The following is a 27,963-nucleotide window of genomic DNA, read 5'->3' as shown; positions in this document are numbered from 1 at the left end:
AACGCCATGCGACCTCATGCAATCCCACCACGTCCCCGTTTCTGAGCAGCGGTGTACTCCGGCATGAAACAGCAAGCCCCGGTGGGATCTGTACCTTCTAATCCCCCCCACCTCATCGATTCTTTATTTCTCCCTCCATCCCCAACCCCCCCTCCCCCCCGCAGGGCGCCTATGGTGTGAGAGGCCTGAAGGGGAGCAAAGGGGAGAAGGTAAGAAGAGAGAGCGGATGCTTGACAAGCCTCGAAGGCCAGCCATAGGTGAGGTGACCAAACCCATTCCTCTCTACTGCCTGAGCCAGAAACACTACAGTCCACCCCCCCCCCCCATCATCCTTTGCTGTACTCACAGTATTGTTTATCTTAACCCGCATGACCTCCGTGCATATGCCCTCCCAGCTGGCTCTCGTCAGGGGCCTCTTCCCGGTGGCTGCCCACCCCCCAACCACTGCATCGTTCCTCGGGGGTTGCACGGAAACGTGCAAACGTCGAACAGGTTTAACTCTTTTTTTTTTTTTTTGCAGGGAGAAGATGGTTTCCCTGGCTTCAAAGGCGACATGGGTGCCAAAGGGGACAGAGTAAGTTGGTTTGTTGGCTGGACACCCCCCCCCCCCCTCCTCACGGTCCTCCATACGGACCGTGCCCTGAGGACCTCGGGCTCCACAGCGTGGCCAAAACCCGCCAAGCTCCCTCAATCCACGAGTCGCTGCGTGACCTTCGGCAAGGTCGTGCGGCCATTCCCCTCCCCCTCTGCAGCCTTCGGCGTGGGACTTAACCCTCCCCTCTGCTTCCATGTCATAAGTTCTCTGGGGCTGGTGTCTCATATCCCCTCCCCCCCCACAAAACCACCACCATACGCCCTCGGCCCCCGCACTGCGAAAGTGAAGCGCGAAGCTCAGCCGCAAACCACGCTGGGCGGGATCAGAACCGGCGCGGGTTAGCCGGGGATGCGAGTTCCGATCCGCGCCTTAAATAAAACATATCCCGTTCCTGTTCCTAGAGCAGGACCCTTGCTCGGGTGAGCGAGCTGCCGCCCCCACCGCCGTACACGCACCCCTAGCGCTCCATCGAGGTGGGGGGGGGGAGGGGGAGGGCCAGGGAGGGCAAGTGGAGGGGTGAAGCAAAGGTGTGTGTGTGTGGGGGGGGGGGGGGGGTGCCTCAAGGCTGCGATCTGAGTCCCTCCCCTCCCCCCTTTCTCTGTCAGGGTGACCCCGGGCCTTTGGGACCCCGGGGAGAAGATGGAACGGAAGGCTTGAAAGGACAAGCCGGACTCCTGGGGGACGCAGGTGGCCCGGGCCTGCCCGGAGAGAAGGTACTGAAGAGTTGTTATCGGACCTAGGAGACTCATTCAAGCTCTCGCTGGCTCTCGGGCTTCCCCTGACCCTTTCTCACTCTCTCTTCCGCCAGGGCAAGCTAGGAGTTCCTGGTCTCCCTGGCTACCCTGGCCGTCAGGGTCCCAAGGTGGGTGAAGGAGGGCCCCGTGGCTTGGATATGGGGTACGGGGTGGGGGGAACTGCACAATGACAAGCCCAGGATAGCCCCACCCTGGGCGTCAGGGGAGGGGAAGGGGAAGGGGGGATTTCTAGCCGGAGGATGTTAACAAGGGGGAGGGGAGAATTGCAAGCTGTCAGGTCATCTTTGGTCACGGGGCAGGCTTTGGGGGTTGGAGGGGACACGGGGCAGGCTCTGGGGGTTAGGGAGGGGGACACGGGGCAGGCTCTGGGGGTTAGGGAGGGGGACACGGGGCAGGCTCTGGGGGTTAGGGAGGGGGACACGGGGCAGGCTTTGGGGATTAGGGAGGGGGACACGGGGCAGGCTCTGGGGGTTCCCCTGGTGATCCTGAGTGACGCTGCTGAGCCCCCCCCCCCCCTCCCAGCGGGTCCAGCTCCGGTTTTGGGGAGGGCAGATGGAGGACAGCAGGACTGCGGCACCGCGATGGAGAACGGGCTGGAGGGCTCGGCCACCAGATGGGAGCATAAGGTCAGGCCGAGCTGCAGTAGGAGCTCCCAGCAGCAGGACTCAGAAACACCCCCCCCGCCCATAATACCCCCTAGTAACTCACCGGTGGGGAGGGTAACCCGGGAGTGGCATTAATGCTTTTTTTTTTTTTTTTGCAGAGAATTCGGGCACAATTTGAGAGGAGAAGGGAAAGAGGGCAGGGGAGAGTGGGCTTGGGAAGCAGTGCCACCGGGGGTGGGGGGGGGGGGGGTGCTGGAGGAGTTTGGACTTCCCGGCAGCGCCGCTGTGCTGTTCATCAGCTGCTTCTGCCTTCTCCCTCACAGGGTTCTACCGGATTCCCGGGCGCCCAGGGCCTGATTGGAGAGAAGGGTCGACGGGTGAGTGTAGCGCATGCGGCCCCTGCAAAGCGTCCGCAGGACTCTCTGCCTATATAACAGAGTGGCATGTGCAGCTCGGGTTGTCATATTTATTTTTTTAAAACTTGTTTTCCTTCTGCAGGGGCGAGCCGGGCAGCCCGGCCAGGCGGGACAGCGGGGGCCCTTGGTGAGTATCTGGCTGGGCTACGCTGACAGCTTCCCCTCCAGCAAAGACCGAACGTGGGCCCGGTTTTACTCCAGCCCTGTGGGTACGGACTCCGTCCAACCTCTCCTCCGGAGAGCCCTGGTGGTGAAACCAGCCCTAGCCTCGGCCCGTCCGTCCTGACCTGGGGCCAGCCCGAAGGCTTTGCCGTGGCAGCGAGGGGAAGGAAAGGTGGGGGTGGCGGATTCTTCCTGTGGTTAAATCCTTAGACCTGTTCTCGTCTCATTTTCCCTTAGGGCTCTCGAGGAGAAAGGGGGCAGAGAGGTCCCACAGGGAAGCCTGGACCCAAGGTAGGTGCCGGGCCCCGTCTGCGGCTCATTTCTCAGGGGAAAGGCTCGTCAGCTGGAAATAGGCAGTTGCCTGTTTTTATTTTATTTTCATGTTCCTTTCTTTGTCCTCCAGCTTTCATAACCATTTCCATGACTCTAGATGATCTCCTGAGATCCCTTCCAGCCCTATCTTTCTATTGCTCTAGATGAATCCTTGAGGTCCTTTCCAGCCCTAACTTTCTATTGCTCTAGATGAATCCTTGAGGTCCTTTCCAGCCCTAACTTTCTATTTCTCTAGATGAATCATTGAGGTCCTTTCTAGCCCTATCTTTCTATTTCTCTAGATGAATCATTGAGGTCCTTTCTAGCCCTATCTTTCTATTGCTCTAGATGAATCCTTGAGGTCCTTTCCAGCCCTAACTTTCTATTTCTCTAGATGAATCATTGAGGTCCTTTCCAGCCCTAACTTTCTATTGCTCTAGATGAATCCTTGAGGTCCTTTCCAGCCCTAACTTTCTATTTCTCTAGATGAATCATTGAGGTCCTTTCTAGCCCTATCTTTCTATTGCTCTAGATGAATCCTTGAGGTCCTTTCCAGCCCTAACTTTCTATTGCTCTAGATGAATCCTTGAGGTCCTTTCCAGCCCTAACTTTCTATTTCTCTAGATGAATCATTGAGGTCCTTTCTAGCCCTATCTTTCTATTTCTCTAGATGAATCATTGAGGTCCTTTCTAGCCCTATCTTTCTATTTCTCTAGATGAATCCTTGAGATCCCTTCCAGCCCTATCTTTCTATTTCTCTAGATGAATCCTTGAGGTCCTTTCCAGCCCTATCTTTCTATTGCTCTAGATGAATCCTTGAGGTCCTTTCCAGCCCTATCTTTCTATTGTTCTAGATGAATCCTTGAGGTCCTTTCCAGCCCTATCTTTCTATTGCTCTAGATGAATCCTTGAGGTCCTTTCCAGCCCTATCTTTCTATTGCTCGAGATGAATCCTTGAGGTTCCTTCCAGCCCTATCTTTCTATTTCTCTAGCTGAATCCTTGAGGTCCTTTCCAGCCCTATCTTTCTATTGCTCTAGATGAATCCTTGAGATCCCTTCCAGCCCTATCTTTCTATTGCTCTAGATGAATCCTTGAGGTCCTTTCCAGCCCTAACTTTCTATGGCTCTAGATGAATCCTTGAGGTCCTTTCCAGCCCTATCTTTCTATGGCTCTAGATTAATCCTTGAGATCCCTTCCATCCCTATCTTTCTATTGCTCTAGATGAATCCTTGAGGTCCTTTCCAGCCCTATATTTCTATGGCTCTAGATGAATCCTTGAGATCCCTTCCATCCCTATCTTTCTATTGCTCTAGATGAATCCTTGAGGTCCTTTACAGCCCTATCTTTCTATTGCTCTAGATGAATCCTTGAGGTCCTTTCCAGTCCTATCTTTGAGTCTAGTTGGCCTCCTGAGATCCCTTCCAGCTCTGTTTGTGACTCTGAGTGAGCTCCTGGGGTCTTCTCTAGCTCTATCCTTATGTGACTTCAGATGAATTGAGATGCCTTCCAGCTCTGATTTTGTATGTTTTAGGTGAACTCCTGAAGTCCCCTCCCACCCCATATTTCAATGATTCTAGATAATTTCTTGAGGTTCTTTTCATCCTTATCTTTGTATGATTCTAGGTGATCTCCCCATCTCTGTTTTAAAGCAGTGGTTCTCAGCTCAAACAAGTCTGGTTCCCAGGACATCCCCAACTGATATTCATGAGACAAATTTGTAATGTTGCAATTTGACTATGTAGATCACGCTGCTGTTTATACCTGTTCAGGGGCCCTAGTAGAGTCATGACCCATTGGTCTCTCTACTAAGTGGCTTCCTCCCTTCTGTGCCTTTCTCAATGTGAAATTTTCTCCCCCCCCCCCCCCCCTTTTAGGGGGATTCTGGCCATGACGGCACCCCAGGGGGCGCTGGAGAGAAGGTAAGTCCCAAGCCGGGGGTGGGTGGGGTGATGATCCGATCTTGGGTGATTAGACTGAGTCTGAAAACCTTCTGTTTCTCTTGACATTACAGGGGCCCCCAGGGCCTCAGGGGCCGCAAGGATTTCCTGGACCTAAAGGACCATCGGTGAGTTGTGATCCGGGCGAGTGTACAGGCTGTGTAAGATGACTGCAGCCAGCCCCTCCATTAGCTGACATGTTTAGATGGGATGTTTTGCTAAATTCTCTTTCTGTTTTCTTTATCTTGGGTAACGTCTGAAACGGATTTCTCTTCCCCACCCTTGCCTCTGTTCTCTCTCTTCCCACCCCTCGCCATGGTATTTTGGATACGGTGCTGACCGTTCCCCTGTCTTCCGTCGCCTCCGGGCCTGAGGAGTGTTGCTTCAGGACAGATTTGGGGGGGGGGGAGGAGCAGGCAAAGAAACGAGGGGGGGGAGGGTGCGTGATTCCGAAAACTGGCGGCTAACGAGGTGCCTTCTTCCTCCCTATCTCTCTCTCTCTCTCTCTCAGGGAGGAGCGGGCAAAGACGGCTTACCGGGGCACCCGGGACAGAGAGGAGAACCAGTGAGTATCGTCTGCCTTCCTGGCTCAAGGAAGCTTCGCTTCGGTGCTCCCGCGGCCACGTCCGGGCAGTCGTACGTCAGCGGTGAGCCAAAGGGTGACAAAGTGCTTTCCCCCATCCCCCCACATCTCTCGGTTTTACGTTTCCACGCAGGACCCCGGCTCTGTCCCTCCTCCTCCTCCTCTTCCAACACACCCATGCCGAGGAAGACCGGCGTGGGGGCCATGCTGGAGGGCCCAGGTTTGGGGTTTTTTTACCCCCTTTAAATGTCCATTCCCAAGTCAACCAGGGAAGGTGAACCTGGAACCATCCTGAGCTGAAGACACCCCGTGTTACAGCCAGCACGCCCCCCTCCCCCCCCCCCTCCAGCCCGCTTTACTCCGAGCATCGGCGGCCGAGGCAGCTCTGCGCGGCAATGCTGATCACCGCGTGGGCAGCTGACGTCCCCTCCCTCGCGGGCAACGTCGATCCTGCCCGCTGGGGTCCGGGGTGGGAGCCGTTGAGGTGGCCGCCGAGCGAGGAAAACCAAGAAGGCAATTAAAGCTTCATTTAAATGTTTCCGCTCGAAGAAGTTGATTGAGCTCCCAGATGCTGTTATGGCACAGACCAAAACCGTAAGGGGAGCGGGAAGGGAGAAAGACCCTGTCGTCCTTCATCGCGGGGTGTGCCGGAGCCGGGGATGGAACTCCTGCGGCTGTGTCCTCCCCCCTTCCTGGAAGCCCCTCCTCACACTTCTGAATTTTCTCCCTTCCCCAGGGTTTCCAAGGCAAGACGGGCCTCCCGGGACCCGTGGGGGTCGTTGGACCGCAGGTGAGTGCGTGCTCGGCTGCCCCTTCGATGGCGAGGAGAGGGGCGCACAGGTGTCAGACTCTGTGGGGTGGGGGAGTGGGCTGCGTAGCCATAACACTTCTTGATTGTTCTTGTTCCCACGCTGCAGGGAAAATCGGGGGAGAGCGGCCCCATGGGTGAGAGGGGTCATCCGGGCTCCCCGGGACCCCCCGGAGAGCAAGGTCTGCCTGGTGCCGCTGGCAAGGAAGGTGCCAAGGTAAGGGCCGTCTCGCTCCCCGGCAGAGAGGACAGGGCTGGGTTATGCTTCCTCTCAGAGAAGCGGTGGTGGTAGTGGTGAGGCTCCTCTCAGAGTGGGGGAGAGGGAAGGAGAGCCGTGTCTTCTGTAAAGATTTTCTGTCTTTTCTTGCTCTAGGGTGATGTTGGTCCTGCCGGGATCCCAGGGAAGAGTGGACCACCGGGGCTACGGGGTTTCCAGGGCACCAGAGGAGCTCAGGGGGAAGTGGTGAGTTCTGTGGCACACCGGGTGTCAACATCACAACCCAACGGGCTTCTGGACAACAGTTTAAATGTAGCTGCTCATGGGAGACAGGAGGGGTGGGGTTCTGAAATTACCGGTGGAGGTATTACAACATGAGGACTCCACAGAGAAGCAGTAGGAAGGTGGCAGGAGAATATTGGTTGTCCCTCTTCGTCCAGCCAGCCCATTCCAGATACCTGGATTTATGCTTCCCTACCAGCAGATGGAGACAGAGAACAACCAGATGGCTGATGTCCCCCTCTGTAGGGTCCTGTGCTGACATCAGCCTGCCAATATTCTTCCAAGTAGCACTCTGCTCAGCGAGACAAATTCTTAATTACAGGATATTTATGAAGATTACAAAAGAGGTGGTGGTGACCCACACCATTCCATCTTTGTCTACCCAAAGGAGGTAGCATCACAATTCCATATCTCAATCAGACAATTATATTCCCCTCCTTCAAGAAGGAATCCTCAGAGAGCTTTAAGGAACTCCACCAACTGGACGTTGGCAGGGTCCTCCTGTGATGTCTGAAGGTAGCTAACTCCTTGAGAAGGTCAGACCATTTATTCATCCTTTTCAGTAGCCAGCAGGAAGGTGAGGTGGGCTTCAAAACTTCAGTAGCCCTTTGGATTAAGGAAGAGCTGGGCTCAGCCAGTATCACTAATAGTTTACTGTTTCCTGGAGATCTCTGGATGCACTTCACCAGGGTCCAGGCCTCATCATGGGCAGAACTTCATTTGTTATCCCTGATGGAAATTTACAAGGCAGCTACTTGGGCATCCATGCATTCCTTTACTAAGCTTTACCATCTGGATGTTTGAGCCAGAGAGGATGCCATATTTGGCTCTGGTGTATTGAGAGCAGAAGAGTGCTGGTATTGTTCCACCCAATCTGAGAGAGAGCTTTGGTACATCCCAGACATCTGGACTGGTCTGGCTGGATGAACAGGAAGGAGAAATTTAGACTCACCTGCTAATTTCCTTTCCTTGAGTCCTGCCAGACCAGTCCAGGACCCTCCCAGATTGCCACATTTCACTTATTCTCTCCGCCTGCAGATTTACAATAATACCTGTTCTACTACGTGATTATGAACTTTCAAGTTTCCATAAGCATGCATTCATGGTCTTGGTTGGTCTGGTTCAATTAGCTGATTTCCCAAAGGACAGTTGATGTTGGTTGACTTCCTGAATTGGAAGTCCCAATTCAGGGGGTGTGTTGGCAGGGTATATGTGTTTAACATGTTGCAACAAATACTGACAGGCTGATGTAGTGTGATATCAGCAAACTACTTGTTCTCTGTCTCCGTCTGTTGGTAGGAAGGGATAAACTCCTTGCTTCTGGAGTGGTCTGGAATGATTCAAGGAAAGGACATTAGCAGATGAGACAAAACTTCTCCTTATGGGTTGTTTCTGGCCTTGTGCTGTACATAGACCACAGGTAGCAGTGCTGAAGGTCAATAGGAGGGTAACAGGAGTATATTGGTCATTTTGTAGGGCATCTCGCTCTGACACCACCCTTCTTAATGGCTCTTCCATAGCTTGTACAAAATTACAATAATAAATTTTTACAATATAATTGACATTCAAACATATCATAAATCATCGCTGGAACCCCATCTCAGCCCATAAAACTTCAGTAAAAATGATCAAAAACACTCACTCCAACTAACCACCCTCATTCCGTTCCACACAACCTATAATAAAAAGAGGAAAAATGTAATAAGTTGTTAACTCAATTCGCATAAAAATATATAACATCAAAAAATGTTCAAAGTAAATCAGTTATCAATCTTCTTCTCCAATAACTTTCTTAATCCTTATCTCCTTCTTCTTCTATTGTTCTCATTAGAGTCAAGATATGTTAGATTTTATAAAGGCATGAATCGTCATTCGAAGATCCTCTCATGGAATATCAAACATGCTTCTACACGCCTCTCTTGTGTTGGGCTCCCAAGCTCCAGCATTGATGCTACTCAATGTCATTGAGTAGCGACAGTGGTGAAGCATAATGTAACGTGTAGAAGCATGTTTATTTGATATTCCATGAGAGGATCTTCGAATGACGATTCATGCCGTTATAAAATCTAACATCTCTTGACTCTAATGAGAAGAATAGGAGAAGGAGATGAGGATTGATGCCGTTATTGGAGAAGAAGATTGATAGCTGATTTACTTTGAACATTTTTTTGATGCTTAATATTCTTATGCGAATTGAATTAGCAACTTATTACGTTTTTCCTCTTCTTATTGTAAGTTGCATGGAATGGAAGGAGGGTGGTTAGTTGGGAGCGAGTGTGTTTGATCTTTTCTACTGAGTTTTTTTGGGCTGAGAATGGGGTTCCAGCGATGATTTACGATGTGTTTGAAAGTGAATCATACTGTAAAAATATATTATTGTAATTTTGGACAACGTGTTTAAACTTGATTAAAAATTTGTTGGTTAATTATAAATGTCCTCTCTATTGTAATTCACCGTTTGTGTGTGAGGGAAGATAATTTTCATCCTTCGCCGTTTTCTTCCATACGTTGATCAGCTCCGTTCCTGACCATCCTTGGGCCCACCCATTATCGATACCCAGGGACTTGCGATGTATATTGGGTGAGGTGGGGGGTGCGACGGGGGGAGCAGAGCCGAAGGGTGGGATCTGCCGAGATCTTCATCCTTAATGGTGTAATTGCTGTTTCTTTCCTTGCAGGGCCCCGGTGGGTTGAAGGGCGGAGAAGGACCAGCAGGTCCTCCTGGACCCAATGTAAGTATGAGGGGCCCGTGAGAGCTATCCTCTTGTCCCATCTGCCATCCTTTTAATGATGCTCAAGCAACACTATGGGGGGTGGTAGGTGGGGCGGGGTATCCTGGCTCACACGAGAGATGGCCTGATAAAATCGCCGACTCAGCGCGTGACGTATCGCCGGGTTCGTATTTGCAGTAGGGTGCGCGTTGTGTTTCATAGGCCTTCGTTACCGGCTCATGGCTTTCTTCTGTTTCAGGGGTCCCCTGGGGAACGTGGCCCCTCAGGTGCTGCTGGAGGGATCGGCCTGCCGGGCCGGCCTGGAGCTCAGGGCCCCCCTGGGCCGCCTGGAGAAAAGGGCTCTCCTGTATGTAAAGCCGCAACAAAAAGGAGCAATATATGAGTTACATGTGTGTGTATGTGTGCGTACGTGTGTGAAGCTCGCACTGCTGCTGCCTGTGCTGTACCTATCCTATTGCCGGGTAGTGTGTATGTGTTTGAGCATGCACACGTGTGCAAGGGAAGCTTAAACTGCCCACGCCTGTGCTGGTAATAAGTGAGAGAGTTTCCGGGACACCCCTGCACAGGGTGACCCCAGGTCAGCTCTCCTGTTGCTGACCCTGTTTCACTTTTTGCGTTGCAGGGTGAGAAAGGTCCTTCAGGCCCTTCTGGGCAAGATGGACCTCAGGGTAATATGGGGTTACCTGGAGCAGCCGGATCTCCAGGTCCGGCTGGAGAAGATGGGGACAAGGTAAGCACCGGGAAAAAGTTACAGGACCCAGGGTACAAGCCTTCCCTCCCCCCACACCTGAAAAGCTGGGGAGCCTAACACTCCCTCACACAGCTGTGGGAAGGTGATTGAGCACAGGTCACGCAGAGGTGTGCCCTGCAGGTCTTACGTCTCAGTGACCTCATAGCGAGTCAAGCTTCATCCCTCTGTGCCTCAGCTCTAATCCCCGGCTCTGTCACTGACTCTCTGTGTGTGACCTCAGGGGGAGTCACTTTATCCCCCTGTGCCTCAGCTCTAATCCCCGGCTCTGTCACTGACTCTGTGTGTGACCTCAGGGTGTCACTTTATCCCCCTGTGCCTCAGCTCTAATCCCCGGCTCTGTCACTGACTCTGTGTGTGACCTCAGGGTGAGTCACTTTATTCCCCTGTGCCTCAGCTCTAATCCCCGGCTCTGTCACTGACTCTCTGTGTGTGACCTCAGGGGGAGTCACTTTATCCCCCTGTGCCTCAGCTCTAATCCCCGGCTCTGTCACTGACTCTCTGTGTGTGACCTCAGGGTGAATCACTTTATCCCCCTGTGCCTCAGCTCTAATCCCCGGCTCTGTCACTGACTCTCTGTGTGTGACCTCAGGGTGAGTCACTTTATCTCCCTGTGCCTCAGCTCTAATCCCCAGCTCTGTCACTGACTCTCTGTGTGTGACCTCAGGGTGAGTCACTTTATCCCCCTGTTCCTCAGCTCTAATCCCCGGCTCTGTCACTGACTCTCTGTGTGTGACCTCAGCGTGAGTCACTTTATCCCCCTGTGCCTCAGCTCTAATCCCAGGCTCTGTCACTGACTCTCTGTGTGTGACCTCAGCGTGAGTCACTTTATCCCCCTGTGCCTCAGCTCTAATCCCCGGCTCTGTCACTGACTCTCTGTGTGTGACCTCGGGGGGAGTCACTTTATCCCCCTGTGCCTCAGCTCTAATCCCCGGCTCTGTCACTGACTCTCTATGTGTGACCTCAGGGTGAGTCACTTTATTCCCCTGTGCCTCAGCTCTAATCCCCGGCTCTGTCACTGACTCTCTGTGTATGATCTCAGGGGACAAACTCACTTTTGTCTCCTTATGTTAGATCCAACCTATTGCTCTCCCTCCCATCCCCCATCCTCCCAACCGGAAGCAGTAGTGCCAGGTTACTTCTCTCCTCCCGAACTCCCAGGCAGATCTTACTCCAAGCACCCCCCTCCCCATCCCTCTCCCTGCAGAGGGGTCATGCCCCTGATGCTTAAACAGTATAAGGAAGCGCTGATTCCGGTGGGTTTTGCACCCACGATAAATGCGCTGATTCCCCACTGCGATCCCTGAACCATCCGGTTGGGTTCATCACTCTTTACTTATGAACTGCCCCCTTCCGGCCCACACCCCTACCCCCTCCCTGGCCAGCTTGAGGAACGATAGAGGGGTGGGGGCGAGATATCCACCCACGCGGAGGTTTGCAGGCTGCATGGGTGGTGCTGGAGGCTCTTGGTTTCTGCTAATGTATCTGTGTCCTCCCTCTCTGCAGGGCGAGACAGGGGGACCCGGGCAGAAGGGCAGCAAAGGAGACAAGGGAGAGGCGGTGAGTGCGGAGCTCTCCCCCACCCCTTTTTCCTCCTTCCCTCCATCACTCTCCCTTTCCTTTCCCCTCTCCCCTGCCACTCTCTTCCTCTCTGCCTGTCTCCCCCCACCCCCTTCCCGACTGCCCTCCCGCTCCCGCAACCTCATCCTCACCCCACCGGTCACGGCCGGCGGCTTCGCCAGGATGCCTCCCCCTCCCAGCGCCCCGTGTGGGTCGTGCGGTGGCACTGGGAGGAAGCCCCCCCTCCCCACCCTCCATTCACCCAAATCTTTCCCTGATCTCCACTGACCTGTTTTTTTTTTGTTCTCTGGCACAGGGTCCCCCGGGGCCGAACGGAATCCAAGGGCCGATCGGGCACCCCGGAGGAGCGGTAAGTATCGGGGTGGGGGCTCCGGTTTTGGCCCTCCGAAGACCCTGCCGTTGGCTTCCGAAGCCGCCAGCGCGCATCTGCGGAGGGCAGCACGGCAGTGGCGTCCAACCAACCGCCGTTGCTCGGCGCTATCACCCGCGTGCTAATTCAGCCCTTTTATCCGCGTGGGGCGGCGGCGTGCGAGCTACGCATCGGCTTACAGAGCACCTTCAACCCCTCCCTGGTAAGGGATGCCCCCCTTTCATGGGACAAAGTCCGATACTTCACTTTCATGGGAGAAAGTCCGATACTTCACTGCTTCAACAGCAGGGGGAATGAAGAAAAGTGGATCTATATACAGACAACAACAAGCAAGGACTGAATTACATAGTCTGGGTAAATAAATAAGCATGGGTGTAACTTGCTTATTGCGGCGGTTACTACCCCTAACTAACGTAGATGGAGCTCCAACACTGCTCTCTTTATTAATGGTGGGGTGGAAGGAAAATAGAACCAAAAGGTTACTAAGAGCCAAGTGTAACAGAAGTATGAGAGAAAAAAAAAGTGCGAAGCTTGCTGGGCAGACTGGATGGGCCGTTTGGTCTTCTTCTGCCATCATTTCTATGTTTCTATGTTTCTATATCTCCGGTGGCGCGCAGCTGAGCTAAACGCTCCATAAACGAGTTGGGTGCCGGGCCCACGCCATCATGTGCGCCCACCCCGGGGGTCCTACCCATCCATGACTGCTCGCCCACCGGGGAGGCCCGGGCTACGGGCCAGGGGGGAAGGCGCTGACTGCTGCTGCTTCTTTTACCCTGTAGGGCCAGGACGGAGAGCCGGGCCGCCGCGGACAGCAGGGGATGTACGGGCAGAAAGGGGACGAGGGGCTGCGAGGGTTCCCTGGCTTATCGGGACCCAGCGGGCTTCAGGTAAGAGGGGCGCACGGTCTTGGGTGGGCCGGGCTGGCGGCGGTGGTGGGGGCGGCTTGGAGGAGACGGCCACGCGTCATGCTAGCATGGGAAGGTCCTGCAGCGGCCGCCCCCCCCCCCCCCCCCCCACTCTGCTGCCATGACGGGGATGGAAAGGAATTTAAGGGATTCGCCTGCCATTTCCAAACCTCTCGACTGGCACCAAGTCACGAGGAACGTGTCGGGCCGGCCCTGATGTTTCAGGGTTGGGGAGGGGTGCGCGCGCTGATTAGTAATTCCCATTTTGCTTGGACAGGCCGAGAGCGTTTCGCCCCCTTCCCCTCTTGCCGTATGTAGCCCTTGAGTCCATGGACATTAACAAGTCCAGGGATGCAAAAGAGGGAGGAAGTGGGTGGAGAGCCAGGACTGTCTCTGCCTGCCAGACGGAAGAAAGCCAGGGCTGGTTCCCCTTACCCCAAGCTCAGAGGCCTGACACTTATCATAACATTTATTATTGCATTCCCATGACGCTCGAGGCTCAGGAAGCATCCCTAGGGTTGTGGGGGTCCGCAGGGAGGCGCCAAGTTCCTCAGGTGAGGCCCATGGCAGCAAGCGCATTCGTGGGGACAAGTGGCTGGGCCCGCCTCGTTCTCAGGCCTTCCCGGGGGCAGGACAAGACGTTCAATAGTGTCAACAACTCCAGAACCTGGGTTCTTTTGTGTTCCTCCTTTCCCCTGTGTTAGACCCTCCTCTCTGCCAGCTTCATGACTTGGAATGAAAAGTTATGCATGCAAGACACAAACACACATACACACTCTCTCTCTCTCTCACACACACATGCACACTCACATGTACACACTCTCTCGCACACACACACACACTCTCTCTATCACACACACATGCACAGTCACACGTACACACTCTCTTGCACGCACGCACACACACACACACTCTTACACATACACACACTCTCTCTCTCACACACACACGTACACACTCTCTCGCACGCACATACACACTCTCTCTCACACACACACATGCACACTCACACGTACAAACTCTCTTGCATGCACACACACACTCTCACACACACACACGCTCTCTCTCTCTTGCACTCACATACACACATTCAGCCTGAGGGAATGCTTTTTTCCTGTGCTGTCCATGCCTGGTTGCCTGTCAGCATCAGGCTTCACATCTGTAAGACCGAGCGGCTGACAGATATTGGCAAGCCTCTACTGCCTTCTGCCGTGTTGGTCAACCGGGACCGAGCTGATGCCTGCTGCACCTTATGGAGGTAGGGGGGTTTTGCGCAACTCTATGGGGAGAAGAGTAATGTGTATTATCTTTTGCAGGGAATGCCCGGCCCCCCAGGGGAGAAAGGGGAGAGCGGAAACGTGGGACCCATGGTATGACCTTAAGATCCTTCTTTGCTGAAATATCGATAATGTTGGTAAAAAGAAATTATAATAAACAAACGCAGTGCCTCTTCGTAATGCCCCCTAAAAATATAATCTCCTCCTTTATTCGTTGAATGCCCAGCCTGCTTCAGGGGCTAGAGAGAGCTTAAGAGGTGATAAGCGTGCTTTATAAAATGCATTTCCATGTGCAAGAGTACTAAAGTGCTTTTCACCACTTCCCCTGTGCCGGCTTTCGCTTTTCCTGCGGCTGACATTTTCCGATTCCCGTTTCCTGGGCGCCAGGACTCGGGCGTGAGGTTCAGTGAAGCTGAAAGATAAAAGGGCTGACTGCTTTCTCCGGCTTAAAGGTTTAAACCGTCAGGAGAGAGTAGATGGGGATTTCCTAATGGACAATTTTAGGCGCGTGAGAAGATAAAATAAAAATTTTTAACTGCATCCAAAAGTGAAAACGGGCGGTGAGAGCTTGTATAAAATGTTTAAATTAGAGCGATACCTGCATGCTGTTACAGATACGGCCGCTAGACTGGCCATTACCCAAACAGATGTTACTGGACAGCAGAGGTGGCCTATTAGACTCTTTGTTTTTTGGGGAAAAGAAATTACAGAGAGTAATTTATATCCTTTTCGTCCTGGGTATGGAAGGATGGGCAGAGCCAGGCCCCATTCTGAGCTCCCACCGCACTGAATGCTGGGAGTTGTAGTTTACTACGGTGAATCAGACTCTCGGCCGGGGTGCGGCGAACACGTCCGCAATCTCTTACTACGAACCAACGAATTGCCCTTTTCTTTTCTGTCCTTGTTGCAGGGTCCGACTGGTGCCCCGGGCCCCAGGGGTCCTCAGGGGCCAAGCGGCGGTGACGTAAGTGGTGACGTGGTTAAAGTTCTGGGGACTTCCTGGCCTCGCGTCACTGGGGACAGGGAGGGGGGGGGTATTTGAGCTCACCGTTTCGAAGCCATGTGGGCAAATATCTCTTGGGTTTCAAATGATCTCGTTAAAATAAATTTGAAAGAAAAAAATAGAAAGAAAAAATAAATCCCTGGACCAGGTTTGGTGGCTCTCAGGCCCCCAGCAACCAAAGTCCCCTGACCAGGTCAATTGGCCGTAATCTGATCTTGGGAGACAGTGGCCTTCCCCTGTCCATAAGCCGGGCGGGGAGGAGAAGTGGGGAGGGCCGTGTGGCTCCCAGGGCACTTCTCCAATTAATCCACTGGGTCCGGCCACTTCCTGGTCAGGCTAACGCTTTCTTCATTGCGAGAGTGGGTGGGAAACGTTAACCTTGACTTGACTTGATCCCTTTTTAGTGGGGGGTGGAGTTTCCCTATCTCTCTCTTCCCGGGGCTGGATTTAAGGTTATGGCACCCGTAGGCAGAAGACCTAAGGGATGGGTGGGGGCAGTTTCATCCCCAGAACAGCGGTGGGGCAGTCCCAGTTTTCGGGCACCCTGGGCCTGTGTCTGAATCCAGCCCTGTCTCTTTCCCCCCTCCCTAACATCGATCTCTCTCTTTTTCCTTCCTCAGGGCCCTCAGGGAATGCCCGGAGGTCTTGGCCAGCCGGGAGCCGTTGGAGAAAAGGTGCGTGATTCTCCGCCCGCTGACTTTTTTTAAAATTTATTTTTGGCGTTCTTGCAATTTCCTTGCGGTAAAAGGGCCAAGTCCTTCCCTCTGAATGTCCCCCTGCTGTTGTGTTTCAGGGGGAGCCAGGGGAAGCTGGGGACCCGGGTAACCCCGGAGAGTCGGGCGGCAACGTAAGTATCCGAGACGGGGTTATTCAATAGCAGGGGGGTCTGTCTGTGTGGGGGGGGAGGTGGGGGCGGGTGAAAAATACAAATCCGGACAAATGACTGACCCCCCCCCCCCTAACCGCAGGCAAGTAACCCCCATGGAGAATAAGTGGTTCTCCTAGGCCTTCCTGTGTCCCTCCTTCCCATCCGCTATCCGCATAAAACTGTGGTGACGTCTCAGCTCGCAATCAGGGGCCACTTCCCGGTCATCAGGGCAAGCGATCCATTAATCAATCATTAAAACCCCGTGCAGCGATCCGATATGTAACTTTTTTTTTTCCCCCCAAGGATCCATTTCAAAGATGGCCGCCTGGTTCCCTCCTTCCCTCACCCCCCCCTCCCCAGTTGAAGCCACGCCTTTCCTATTGGCTAAAGGACAAGCAGGAGGCGGGCTTAAGAGCACTGCAGGCATATTGGCGAGGTAACGCCACTGCACTGTCATCGCAAAATATTGTAATGAGGGCGCCCTCCGAGACACCTCATGGGTTCATGGCGTTCCTGTCCTTGAGAGCTTACAAATCTGCAGCCTGAGCATGGGGAAAGACAGGGATCAATTTAAAAATAAAATGTTCTGTGCCTAAATTAGGATGAATTTTCAGCCAAAGTGAGAACCCTGTTTCTTGCTGAAATTCTCCTAATTTGGGTTCCTAGCTTTAGTTCTGGCGTTCATTCTTGCCTAGACTTAGCTCCTGTTAAACGCCTAGTGCTAGGTAAGCTAAGTTATTTTTCCTGCCCTAACTCTTGCCCCCAAACCCACCCAGTTTTAGGTGCTCAGCCCTGGTCAGTTATCAGAGGGGCTGATTTAGGTCCCTAACCCCTAAGCCATTTTAACCCTTTTCAAGCTGACCCATAAGTGTCCTGCTGAAAGCCACGAGAAGACTTCTTAGTGACTTTGCTGAAGGTTGAAAGTGCTTTTAATTTAAAAAAAAAATTTTGTTTTTAAGGGCGTGAAAGGAGATATCGGAGAGAAGGGAGACTCGGGGCCCTCCGGAGCTGCCGGTGCCCCCGGAAAGAGAGGCACCGCGGGAGAGGACGGAGGCAAAGGAAACCAGGTGAGCAACGCTGAAGGGCGGAAAGGTCCTCCAGACAAAATTCATCTCCCCCCCCCCCCCCCCGTATCGCCATTCCCCCAGCCCCACCTGCCAAAATCGTATTTAGATATCTCTGCCGGCTGGTGCAGTAAACGGAACCCCCCTATTCATTCCCCTCAAATCTATCTAAAAAAAATAATTTTTTTTTAAATCCCTCCTCATCTCGTGGTGGACCCTCCACCACTCTGCCCCTCAACTGTGTTGACGAGCTCACCACCAAGCGAACTCCATCGTTTTGTCTTTGTAGGGTCCCATCGGATTCACTGGTGATCCAGGGTCTCCAGGGGAGCCAGGAATACCGGTAAGTTTGTTCTCCCTTTTTTCTCTGGCCCCTCCACTTATCAGGGCACTTCAGGTGGGGAGGTCGGGGTCTGACGCCTGTGGAACTTTATGGATGGGGAAAGTCTAAACCTTTACGATCTCATTCATAGGTGTTGGGCATGTTTTATGGACATGCTGCAGGTGACCATGCAACAGGGGTCTTAATCGTGCCCTCTAGGCACCAAAAAATCCCCTTACAGACTCTCCCTGAATAGCCCATGGCTTGTCCCCCACTCCCAGGCTTGAAGACTTTTCAGGGGCAGGAGTTGATCCCCAGTCACTGTTGCTGCACTTAATGTAATTGTAGGCGATGACACCCATTGGCCCAAGGTCGGCACCATTATGGATAATCGCCATACAGCGAAATAGCATTGGCGAATTCAAGGCAAATGCACACCAATTGTCCCGAATGGCACCGACCTTGGTCGACTGGCACCCATCTTCGGGGTAAGAGTGATTAGGAATCCCGAAGAGTCTTCAAAGTCTATAGATGGGATAAGAAGTCGGGGGTGGGACAGAAACAAAAAAATACACATCCCTAATGTCCCTTCCCCTCTGCCTGACAAAACTGGTTGACGTCTACGATTCACCGCTTGGTTGATTTGTCGTTGAATAGGATGGCAAATGAAGACTGATAAAAATGATCCGGCATCTGCCCATTTTCCCATTCATACTGCATTAAATACTTTGCCAGGAGCAGGTTGCCTTATATCTTCAAGAAAAGCTGAAATGGTATTCCCCTAGCCAGAGCTTGCCATCGAGAAGAACCAAAGCATAAAGAAGTCTGCTTGGTTTCCACAAGGCAATGAGTGTTTAGATCTTCTGTGCCATGTTTATGCAACCATTTACCAATACACATATGGCTGACCTCTGATTTCTTATCTTTCAGAAAACAAGTTAAAACTGCTCTTTTTGAGAAAGCTTCCACTGATTCATTTTGGGAGATTTGATTGGTGGTGGTGGATGATGAGACTGTTGAATTAATAGGGTAGTGGTAGGGCGAGAACCCCCTCCCAGGGATTCTAGACGATTGAGGGTAAAGGCTGGGGGATATATAAGTTGGATATTTTATTTATCTATTTATTTATATATATATACTGGAGGTTTGTTAGGTTATATAGGATTGGTTAGAGTCTAAGGTTAAGAAGGATTATGGAAGGTCTGAGTTGGTTGGTATTGCATATCTCTAAGGTGATTAAGGAAAAATTAAGTTAAACCAGAATTATATTTTTAGTTTTAGGTGCTAAGATACTTTTTAAACTGTTTGATATTTGTTTCATAAGCTTCGTGGTAGGTTGTGTTTTTATGTGATGTTATGTTGTTTATTTTTATTGTAACTCACATAGTGTGCTATGGGTAAAAGGTGAGAAATAAATACTGTAATATCGCAGAACCCTATCCCTGCTTGATCTTTTAACCTGATCTCCCTTTTGCTTCACACGCTACAAAAAAATTTATTTGTGCTTTCGCAGGCTTTCTTAAAACTCTAATAACTATTTTCACCCTCTTCACCTGTTCTGGTCAAATGTTCCACTTATCCACCACTCTTTCTGTGAAGAAATGTTTTCTTACGTTATACACCTACCCCAGTCTCTTATTATAGCACACATCCCTTTGGTCTTTTGGCGCTGCTGCAACTTTCCAGCCGCAGCACGTAGTGTTTAGAACGACTGTAAAATTCGGGCAGGGGTTAGGGTAGAACGTATCCTCTAAACCACTGAGCGGAGCAACCGAGTACCGCTCTCTGAAGTTTCAATAACGGCTACAGTATAACGCGTTAGCTAAAGGGAAGCTTCTCAAACTAAATTTCCGTCTTACATAGTCCTCCCAGACCACTTTTAATGAGTTTTTTTTGTTTTTTTTTAAAGGAGAGGAAGGGCCAAAAATACTGTGTGCGGACCTTGGCACGCAACCTTGAAAACCCGGCCCGCAAACCCCAGCCACTTCTTGTGAGGGAAAGGGGGGGGGGGAAAGGAAGGTGGGATCAAAGGGTTTGGAGGGACTTTCTCCGCAATGGCCCGATTTAGCCGTGGGTTGTGACTTATCAGACCACACGTCCATCAGTAGATGTACAAGTTCTGAATTTTCAGGCAGGAGGAAGAGAGGGTTCTTGGGGGGGGGGGGGGGTCCAAAAATCACAATCTCCCCATCTCTGTTATAAAGAATTAGTCATAACTGAAAAAGGTATTGCCGATTTTTTTTTTTTTTTTTTTAGATTTCATTTCTCCAGAGTTTATTTCCTGTTTTGTTTTTTTTTTTTCCCAGGGTGTAGATGGAGAACCAGGAGACAAGGGAGACCCGGGAGAACCTGGTAACCCTGTAAGTCTGTGATGTCACAGAGGGGGGGGGAATCTTTAATTGAAGTAGTAATTGACGGAGCAGGTAACAAGGGGGGGAGAGGAGGGAAAGGGGAACTAAGGTGGGTCGTTGTGATATGTCAAAGAGGGTATATTTTCCTTCTGATGCTAGGCAGTTCACATAAGCCTTCCCTTGCAGTTCAGTCAGTGAACTCGGGACAGAATCAGGCAGTCGGTAACCTACTTTGCAGCCCATGATTTGTATTGATTTCAGACTTATCATCCTGCCTCCTGTCCTCTCCTCAGTTGGACTACAAAATCAGCTCAGAGGCACTCAGCAAATTATTACCGTATATGCCCACAGTTATTGTATTAGCCACTTTTTAACATGATTCCCCATTATCACAATTATTATTAGACCACATGCCATTTAAAAACATGCCCCTGTCATTCATGCATTACCCTACATTCGCACCATTTGTCCCATACATACAGCACTTCAATTAAAATACTCCAATATTCATCAATACCTTCACCGGCAAAACGTTTTTTTTTTATGTGTTACATTGCTTATGTCCTGCGCCGATAACTCAAATTACTTATCTGTTCGTTATATTTAAATAATCAGTATTCACAAGTACACTGCATTGCTTTCATGCAATGAAACATGATTCAATTACACGTCTATCCATTTTTACAGGTGCTAATTAGATATACATCCAAAACTATCAATTGTGTGTATATATATATATATCCGACGAGAGCCTCGTTTCACCCTGAAAATCAGGGCTGCTTCAGGGATTTGCAATGCTTAGTGAGGTCGTCATATTTTCATCACGAAATATCTTTCCTCCTTTGCTCATAGATCAGACGTAAGTTTTCAACAGTATAAGTTTACACTGCACGTGGTCTGTCGTGTTAAGAAGTGGATGATACAATAACTGTGGGGCATAACAATCTGCTGAGTGCCTCTGAGTTGATTTTGTGGTTCATTATAACATCAGAGGAATTGCATGGATGTTCTCTCCTCAGCCGGGGCATTAACTGTCAGTAACTGCCCCCGCCCCCTCAGGCTATAATCACATTTACAGGCGCTAAGAGGTGAGAATTATTATTCAGAATACGAGTCCTCCACCCCCTTCCTGTTCCTGAGCGCCTGCCACACATACATAGAGGACGACACTCATTACGCAGACCTCGTTTAGGACCGTACTGGTGGTGTCGGACAGCCGTTCATAGTTGTCGGCCCCCCCGTCCCCCCCCCCAGCAGCAAGAGGGATCCGTGCCGCCACAGTAAGGATGCTGGATTTTCCTTGCAGGGCCCGCCTGGTGCCTCGGGGGAGGCTGGACCCAATGGGGCTCCTGGGAAGAGGGTGAGTAACTGTTTGAAAGTGTTATGTGATGTGTGCTGTGCCTGCCCTATACTGGGGCAGTGCGTGTGTGTGAAGCTTGCAGTGCTGCTGCCTTTGCTGCACCTGTCCTGTGGTGAGGCAGTGTGTGTGTGTGTGTGTGTGTGAAGCTTGCACTGTTCCTGCCTGTGCGGTCCCTGTCCTGTGCTGAGGCAGTGTGTGTGTGTGTGTGTGTGTGTGTGTGTGTGAGTGAAGTTTGCTCTGCCGATGCCCTTCCTGTAAGTTATTTAAATGGTGCATAAGGAGAAACATTGGTACCGTGGGATTGCGGTTGTACCTGTATGATGGAGGTGAACAAGCGCTGAAGGTTCTCTCTCCGCTCAGCTCCTGGGAAAGCTGCCACGAGTGCCTTGGGATTGTGGTAAATCCTTGACTCTCTCTGTCCTCTGTCTCTCTCTCTCTCTCTGAAATGTGAGCTCCACCGTTCACACCAACACATCGCTGCGTGTTTTGTGTCTCGTGCAGGGACCTCATGGGCCTGTGGGGCGACAGGGAAAGCAAGGCGAGAAAGGTACCAAGGTAAGTCTTCATTTTATCAAAGTTTCCCTTTTCAAAATTTAGTGTTAGAGCTGCAGATTTACTTATTGCCCCCCTTCCAGTCATTAGTTCAAATCTGATCACGTTATGATCACTGTTGCCAAGTGGCCCCACCACCGTTACCTCTCTCACCAAATCCTGCATTCCATAAAGAATTAGATCTGAAATAGCTCCCTCTCTCATCAGTTCCTGAACTAATTGCTCCATGAAGCAATCATTTATTACATCCAGGAACTTTAGATCTCTAGCAAGTCCTGATCTTACATTTACCCAGTCAATATTGGGGTAATTGAAATCTAACACAAAGATTCTTTTAATGGAAAATCCCACGATTGAAATGAACTTATATATAAAGACGTGGTATTTGATAATTTTGAACAATCACAACGCTATGTAAATCTTTTTATCAATTTTTACAATGTATATTTAAGGACCATCATACCACCCCCAGTGCTCACAAGTCATACTTGCACTTTCTGCACTTTCACAGGGTCATGTTTAATCAATTGGTCCAAATGACATCAATGTTCAATTTTTTTCATTTTTTACTGTATAATAAAAAAAAAGGCAACTTTCCTTATTTCCAGGTTATCGGGGTTGCTTATCCTGGGGCTGTCGGGATAAGCAACCCCGATAACCTGGAAATAAGGAAAGTTGCCTTTTTTTTTATTATACAGTAAAAAATGAAAAAAATTGAACATTGATGTCATTTGGACCAATTGATTAAACATGACCCTGTGAAAGTGCAGAAAGTGCAAGTATGACTTGTGAGCACTGGGGGTGGTATGATGGTCCTTAAATATACATTGTAAAAATTGATAAAAAGATTTACATAGCGTTGTGATTGTTCAAAATTATCAAATACCACGTCTTTATATATAAGGTAATTGAAATCTCCCATTATTATTGCACTGCCAAATTGGTTTGCTTCCCTGATTTCTCTTAGCATTTCACTGTCAGTCTGATCATTTTGTCCAGGTGGACGGTAGTATACTCCTATCACTATACTCTTACCCAACACACATGGGATTTCTACCCATATAGATTCTACTGAACATTTAGTCTCTTGTATGATCTTCATCCTGTTGGACTCTATACCCTCCCGGACATAAAGTGCCACACCCCCACCAAGTTGATCCTCCCTATCACTGCGATATAATTTGTACCCTGATACAGCACTGTCCCATTGGTTATCCTCCTTCCACCAAGTCTCTGAGATGCCACTGGGTGACATAACAGGAGGCAGGAATCCAGCATACGGTAGGACAGAATTGTTGCAGTAATTTAAGGATTCTAAAATTCATCAGGATTCATGACACCCAATTTGTTTCATTAAAGCTCAGCACGCTGACAGTGCAAGGCAAGCTGTGAGTGCCGTAGTCAGCAGGACTTGAATCAGTGCAAGGAAACCCCAATCGATTTTATTAATCGCTTAGGCCTATTTTGGGTTAAGCGATTAATAAAATTTAATAAATACAAAGTCCACTGCCTTAACCACTCGGCCATGACTACGAGCTAACAAAGACACCGGAGGCAGTCAGATTCGAACCCATACCCCCAAAGAGACTGGAGCCTTAATCCAGCACTTTAGACCATCCGGCCACACTACACCAAAGTGGCAAAGAGGAAAATAGAAAAAAACTGAGAGGTGCAGCTGCAGGGTTTAAAAGCGTACAACAGGCGTGGACATCGTTTGAAAATACCATCCTAGAGGCGCAGGCCAGATGTATTCCACGCATTAAGAAAGGTGGGAGGAAGGCAAAACGATTACTGGCATGATTCAAAGGGGAGGTGAAAGAAGCTATTTTAGTCAAAAAAACATCCTTCAAAAACTGGAAAAAAGATCCAGCTGAAGAAGATAGGAAAAGCATAAGCATTGTCAAGTTAAGTGTAAAACATTGATAAGACAGGCTAAGAGAGAATTTGAAATGAAGTTGGCCATAGAGGCAAAAACTCATAATAAAAACTTTTTTAAATATATCCGAAGCAGAAAACTATTCTCAAGATCAAAATCGTAGAGCATATAGAAAGACATGATTTAATGGAACAAAGTCAGTATGGCTTTACCCAAGGGAAGTCTTGCCTCACAAATCTGCTTCACTTTTTTGAAGGAGTTAATAAACATGTGGATAAAGGTGAACCGGTAGATGTAGTGTATTTGGATTTTCAGAAGGCGTTTGACAAAGTCCCTTATGAGAGGCTTCTAGGAAAAGTAAAAAGTCATGGGATAGGAGGCGATGTCCTTTCGTGGATTACAAACTGGTTAAAAGGCAGGAAACAGAGAGTAGGATTAAATGGTCAATTTTCTCAGTGGAAAAGGGTAAACAGTGGAGTGCCCCAGGGATCTGTACCTGGTCCGGTGCTTTTCAATATATTTATAAATGATCTGGAAAGAAATACGACGAGTGAGGTTATCAAATCTGCAGATGATACAAAATTATACAGAGTAGTTAAATCACAAGCAGATTGTGATACATTGCAGGAAGACCTTGTGAGACTGGAAAATTGGGCATCCAAATGGCAGATGAAATTTAATGTGGATAAGTGCAAGGTGATGCATATAGGGAAAAATAACCCTTGCTGTAGTTACAAGAAGCAACTTAAATTTTATTTGGTACCTTATACTTATTGTACATACATCACCTACACAGTTCAACTCCTGTCAGTTAAGCAACCTGCCCTATATAATGTATTGATGTTAACAGTTTCTGTAAAGCATATACGCTGCATTCATGTTCCATGTAAAACGATATGATGTTTCCAACGAATAATAAATAAATAAATGTTAGATTCCATACTAGATCTAGGCGTCATAGTGGATAATACTTTAAAATCGTCGGCTCAGTGTGCTGCAGCAGTCAAAAAACATTACATTGGCTCCCTGTAACCTCCAGGATAGTATATAAAGTACTCACGCTCATACACAAAGCCATTCATAACCAGGACATGCAATGGTTCCCAGAACATCTCCTGCTTCACACTCCGACTAGACCCACAAGAACGCATCACCGAGCCAAACTCCAAATACCCTCTCCTAAGTGCATGAAGCATACCACCTTTAGAGAGCGATCTTTCATCATTTCAGGAACCTCCCACTGGAATAAAATGCCTTCCCAACTACGCCAGGAACCTTGCCACAAAAAATTCAAGCACAATCTTAAAACATGGCTGTTCAAACTAGCGTACCCTGACTAACGAACTGACTCCTCCCATAGATGCGACATGACCGCCCATCTGACCGCCAACTGACCGCCCATCAGACCCTTCGCACACTCTATTCTCTCTCCCCACCCACTGACCCTCGCACATTCTATTCTCTCTCCCCCCTCCATCTAATACTTTACCCTGCTAATTATCCTTATTGCTTTATTTAACCCTCTTGTTAAAATCAACTTGTACATGTATATATATTTCTCGTATTATCATCTCCTGCCCTTGTTAACCCCCTACCTGTTAATGTTATTATTGTAAAGCTTGTTGCTAAGTTATGTTACATTGTGAACCGAGGTGATGTTTTGCAAACGTGCCTCGGTATATAAGAAACCCTTAAATAAATAAATAAATAAATAAAAAAAGCAAACAGAATGTTGGGAATTATTAGGAAGGGAATGGTGAATAAAACGGAAAATGTCATAATGCCTCTGTATCGCTCCATGGTGAGACCGCACCTTGAATACTGTGTACAATTCTGGTCACCGCATCTCAAAAAAGATATAATTGTGATGGAGAAGGTACAGAGAAGGGCAACCAAAATGATAAAGGGAATGGAACAACTCCCCTATGAGGAAAGACTAAAGAGGTTAGGACTTTTCAGCTTGGAGAAGAGACGGCTGAGGGGGGATATGATAGAGGTGTTTAAGATCATGAGAGGTCTAGAACGGGTAGATGTGACTCGGTTATTTACTCTTTCGGATAATAGAAAGACTAGGGGGCACTCCATGAAGTTAGCATGGGGCACATTTAAGACTAATCGGAGAAAGTTCTTTTTCACTCAACGCACAATAAAGCTCTGGAATTTGTTGCCAGAGGATGTGGTTCGTGCATTTAATGTAGCTGGGTTTAAAAAAGGATTGGATAAGTTCTTGGAGGAGAAGTCCATTAACGGCTATTAATCAATTTTACTTAGGGAATAGCCACTGCTATTAATTGCATCAGTAGCAGGGGATCTTCTTAGTGTTTGGGTAATTGCCAGGTTCTTGTGGCCTGGATTGGCCTCTGTTGGAAACAGGATGCTGGGTTTGATGGACCCTCGGTCTGACCCAGCAGGGCAATTTTTTATGTTCCTAATGAGTGCTGGAGTCCAGATTCACTCCTTCTCCTCCTCCTCCTCCATGTGTCAATTCGTGCATGAGTTCTAATCCCCAGCTCTGTCATTCACCCCTCTTGTGTGACCTCAGGATGAGTCACTTTATCCCCCTGTGCCTCAGCTCTAATCCCCAGCTTTGTCACTGACTCTCTGTGTGTGACTTCAGGGGAGTCACTTTATCCCCCTGTGCCTCAGCTCTAATCCCCGGCTTTGTCACTGACTCTCTGTGTGTGACCTCAGGGTGAGTCACTTCATCCCCCTGTGCCTCAGCTCTAATCCCCGGCTCTGTCACTGACTCTCTGTGTGTGACCTCAGGGTGAGTCACTTCATCCCCCTGTGCCTCAGCTCTAATCCCCGGCTCTCTCACTGACTCTCTGTGTGTGACCTTGGGGTGAGACATTTTATCCCCTGTGCCTCAGCTCTAATCCCCGGCTCTGTCACTGACTCTCTGTGTGTGACCTCAGGGGGAGTCACTTTATCTCCCTGTGCCTCAGCTCTAATCCCCGGCTCTGTCACTGACTCTCTGTGTGTGACCTCAGGGTGAGTCACTTCATCCCCCTGTGCCTCAGCTCTAATCCCCGGCTCTGTCACTGACTCTCTGTGTGTGACCTCAGGGTGAGTCACTTCATCCCCCTGTGCCTCAGCTCTAATCCCCGGCTCTGTCACTGACTCTCTGTGTGTGACCTCAGGGTGAGTCACTTTATCCCCCTGTGCCTCAGCTCTAATCCCCGGCTCTGTCACTGACTCTCTGTGTGTGACCTCAGGGGGAGTCACTTTATCCCCCTGTGCCTCAGCTCTAATCCCCGGCTCCGTCTCTGACTCTCTGTGTGTGACCTCAGGGTGAGTCACTTTCTCTCCCCGTGCCTCAGTTGACTTTGCTGTAATCGTTAAGGTGATAACTCTTCCTGCTCCTCTCCACCCTTTGGAGGAGCGTCATGCTGTCCGGATACCAGACTGTGCAGTCAGTCTGTCCAGCCCAGGTGTCCTGGCTGTTATATTCTGGATGCTGAGTTAGCGATGGGGATGGGTAGGTGCCGTCTCCACTTATGGATCGCGTTTGCTGCTGTGTTTTTCTTTTCTTAGGGGGGGCCTGGAACTGGCGGGGCCCCAGGAAAGACCGGGCCTGTCGGAGCGCAGGGGCCCCCAGGCAGAGCTGGCTCAGAAGGGCTCCCTGGTATCCCAGGATCTGCCGTGAGTCTGCCCACAGGAGCTGCCTCCTGTTTTTCTGCCGCTGCGAGAGAGCACGGTATCATTTTGAGGAGGGGGGGGGGGGGGGGGGGGGGCAGAGAGAGGGTTTTTTTTGACCATATTTACATAGAAGTTGTGGAGGACATGAGGAGGGATCTAGCAAAGCTGGAGGAATGGTCTAAGGTCTGTCAGTGAAGATTTAATGCCAAAATATGCAGAATAATGCGTTTAGGATGCAAAATCCCCAAGGGAGAGGTGCAGCATCGGAGGTGAAATTATTCTAAGCACAGAGGAAGAGAGGGATCTGGGGGTGATCGCGTCTGATCATCTTAAGGTGGATAAAGTGAGGGTAAAAGCCAGAAAGATGCTTGGGTGCACGGGGAGAGGAAGGGTCAGCAGGAAAAGGGAGGTGATGCTGCCCCTGTAGAGGTCCCTGGTGGGGCCTGGAGAAGCGGGAGCTCGGGTGAATCCTGTACAGTGCCACCGGCTGGGCCGTCCCCGGGCGCGGCTTCGTATACACGTAACCGTGGAGGGCGCTAGCGTAGGGGCCGTACGGCTGAGATTCAGGCAGAACTGCTGCTCTGGGGTGAGGGGAGGGACGTGGCTGGTTTACCTTCCCTGTGCTCCAGCTGTAACCCCCAG

The 27,963-nt window shown here is 50.2% G+C and overlaps 1 protein-coding gene across 1 annotated transcript in view; it reads left to right on the top strand.

Annotated features, from left to right (window-relative positions):
• The window catches only part of COL5A3 (collagen type V alpha 3 chain), a 123,314-nt gene that overhangs the window by 72,676 nt on the left and 22,675 nt on the right, over positions 1–27,963 (top strand). The window contains exons 28-56 of the mRNA XM_029584539.1: positions 165–209; positions 521–574; positions 1,201–1,308; positions 1,404–1,457; positions 2,279–2,332; positions 2,454–2,498; positions 2,771–2,824; positions 4,721–4,765; positions 4,858–4,911; positions 5,295–5,348; positions 6,103–6,156; positions 6,284–6,391; positions 6,548–6,637; positions 9,352–9,405; positions 9,644–9,751; positions 10,028–10,135; positions 11,660–11,713; positions 12,030–12,083; positions 12,884–12,991; positions 14,326–14,379; positions 15,197–15,250; positions 15,910–15,963; positions 16,083–16,136; positions 17,117–17,224; positions 17,511–17,564; positions 19,850–19,903; positions 21,201–21,254; positions 21,756–21,809; positions 27,217–27,324. Of these exons, the coding sequence (XP_029440399.1) occupies positions 165–209; positions 521–574; positions 1,201–1,308; positions 1,404–1,457; positions 2,279–2,332; positions 2,454–2,498; positions 2,771–2,824; positions 4,721–4,765; positions 4,858–4,911; positions 5,295–5,348; positions 6,103–6,156; positions 6,284–6,391; positions 6,548–6,637; positions 9,352–9,405; positions 9,644–9,751; positions 10,028–10,135; positions 11,660–11,713; positions 12,030–12,083; positions 12,884–12,991; positions 14,326–14,379; positions 15,197–15,250; positions 15,910–15,963; positions 16,083–16,136; positions 17,117–17,224; positions 17,511–17,564; positions 19,850–19,903; positions 21,201–21,254; positions 21,756–21,809; positions 27,217–27,324 (1,953 nt within the window). The remainder of the gene's footprint in view (positions 1–164; positions 210–520; positions 575–1,200; positions 1,309–1,403; positions 1,458–2,278; positions 2,333–2,453; positions 2,499–2,770; positions 2,825–4,720; positions 4,766–4,857; positions 4,912–5,294; positions 5,349–6,102; positions 6,157–6,283; positions 6,392–6,547; positions 6,638–9,351; positions 9,406–9,643; positions 9,752–10,027; positions 10,136–11,659; positions 11,714–12,029; positions 12,084–12,883; positions 12,992–14,325; positions 14,380–15,196; positions 15,251–15,909; positions 15,964–16,082; positions 16,137–17,116; positions 17,225–17,510; positions 17,565–19,849; positions 19,904–21,200; positions 21,255–21,755; positions 21,810–27,216; positions 27,325–27,963) is intronic.

This window comes from Rhinatrema bivittatum, chromosome 19 (assembly GCF_901001135.1).
Source record: "Rhinatrema bivittatum chromosome 19, aRhiBiv1.1, whole genome shotgun sequence".
NCBI classification, from domain to species: domain Eukaryota; kingdom Metazoa; phylum Chordata; class Amphibia; order Gymnophiona; family Rhinatrematidae; genus Rhinatrema; species Rhinatrema bivittatum.
This window is presented reverse-complemented; position numbering and strand designations above follow the sequence as displayed.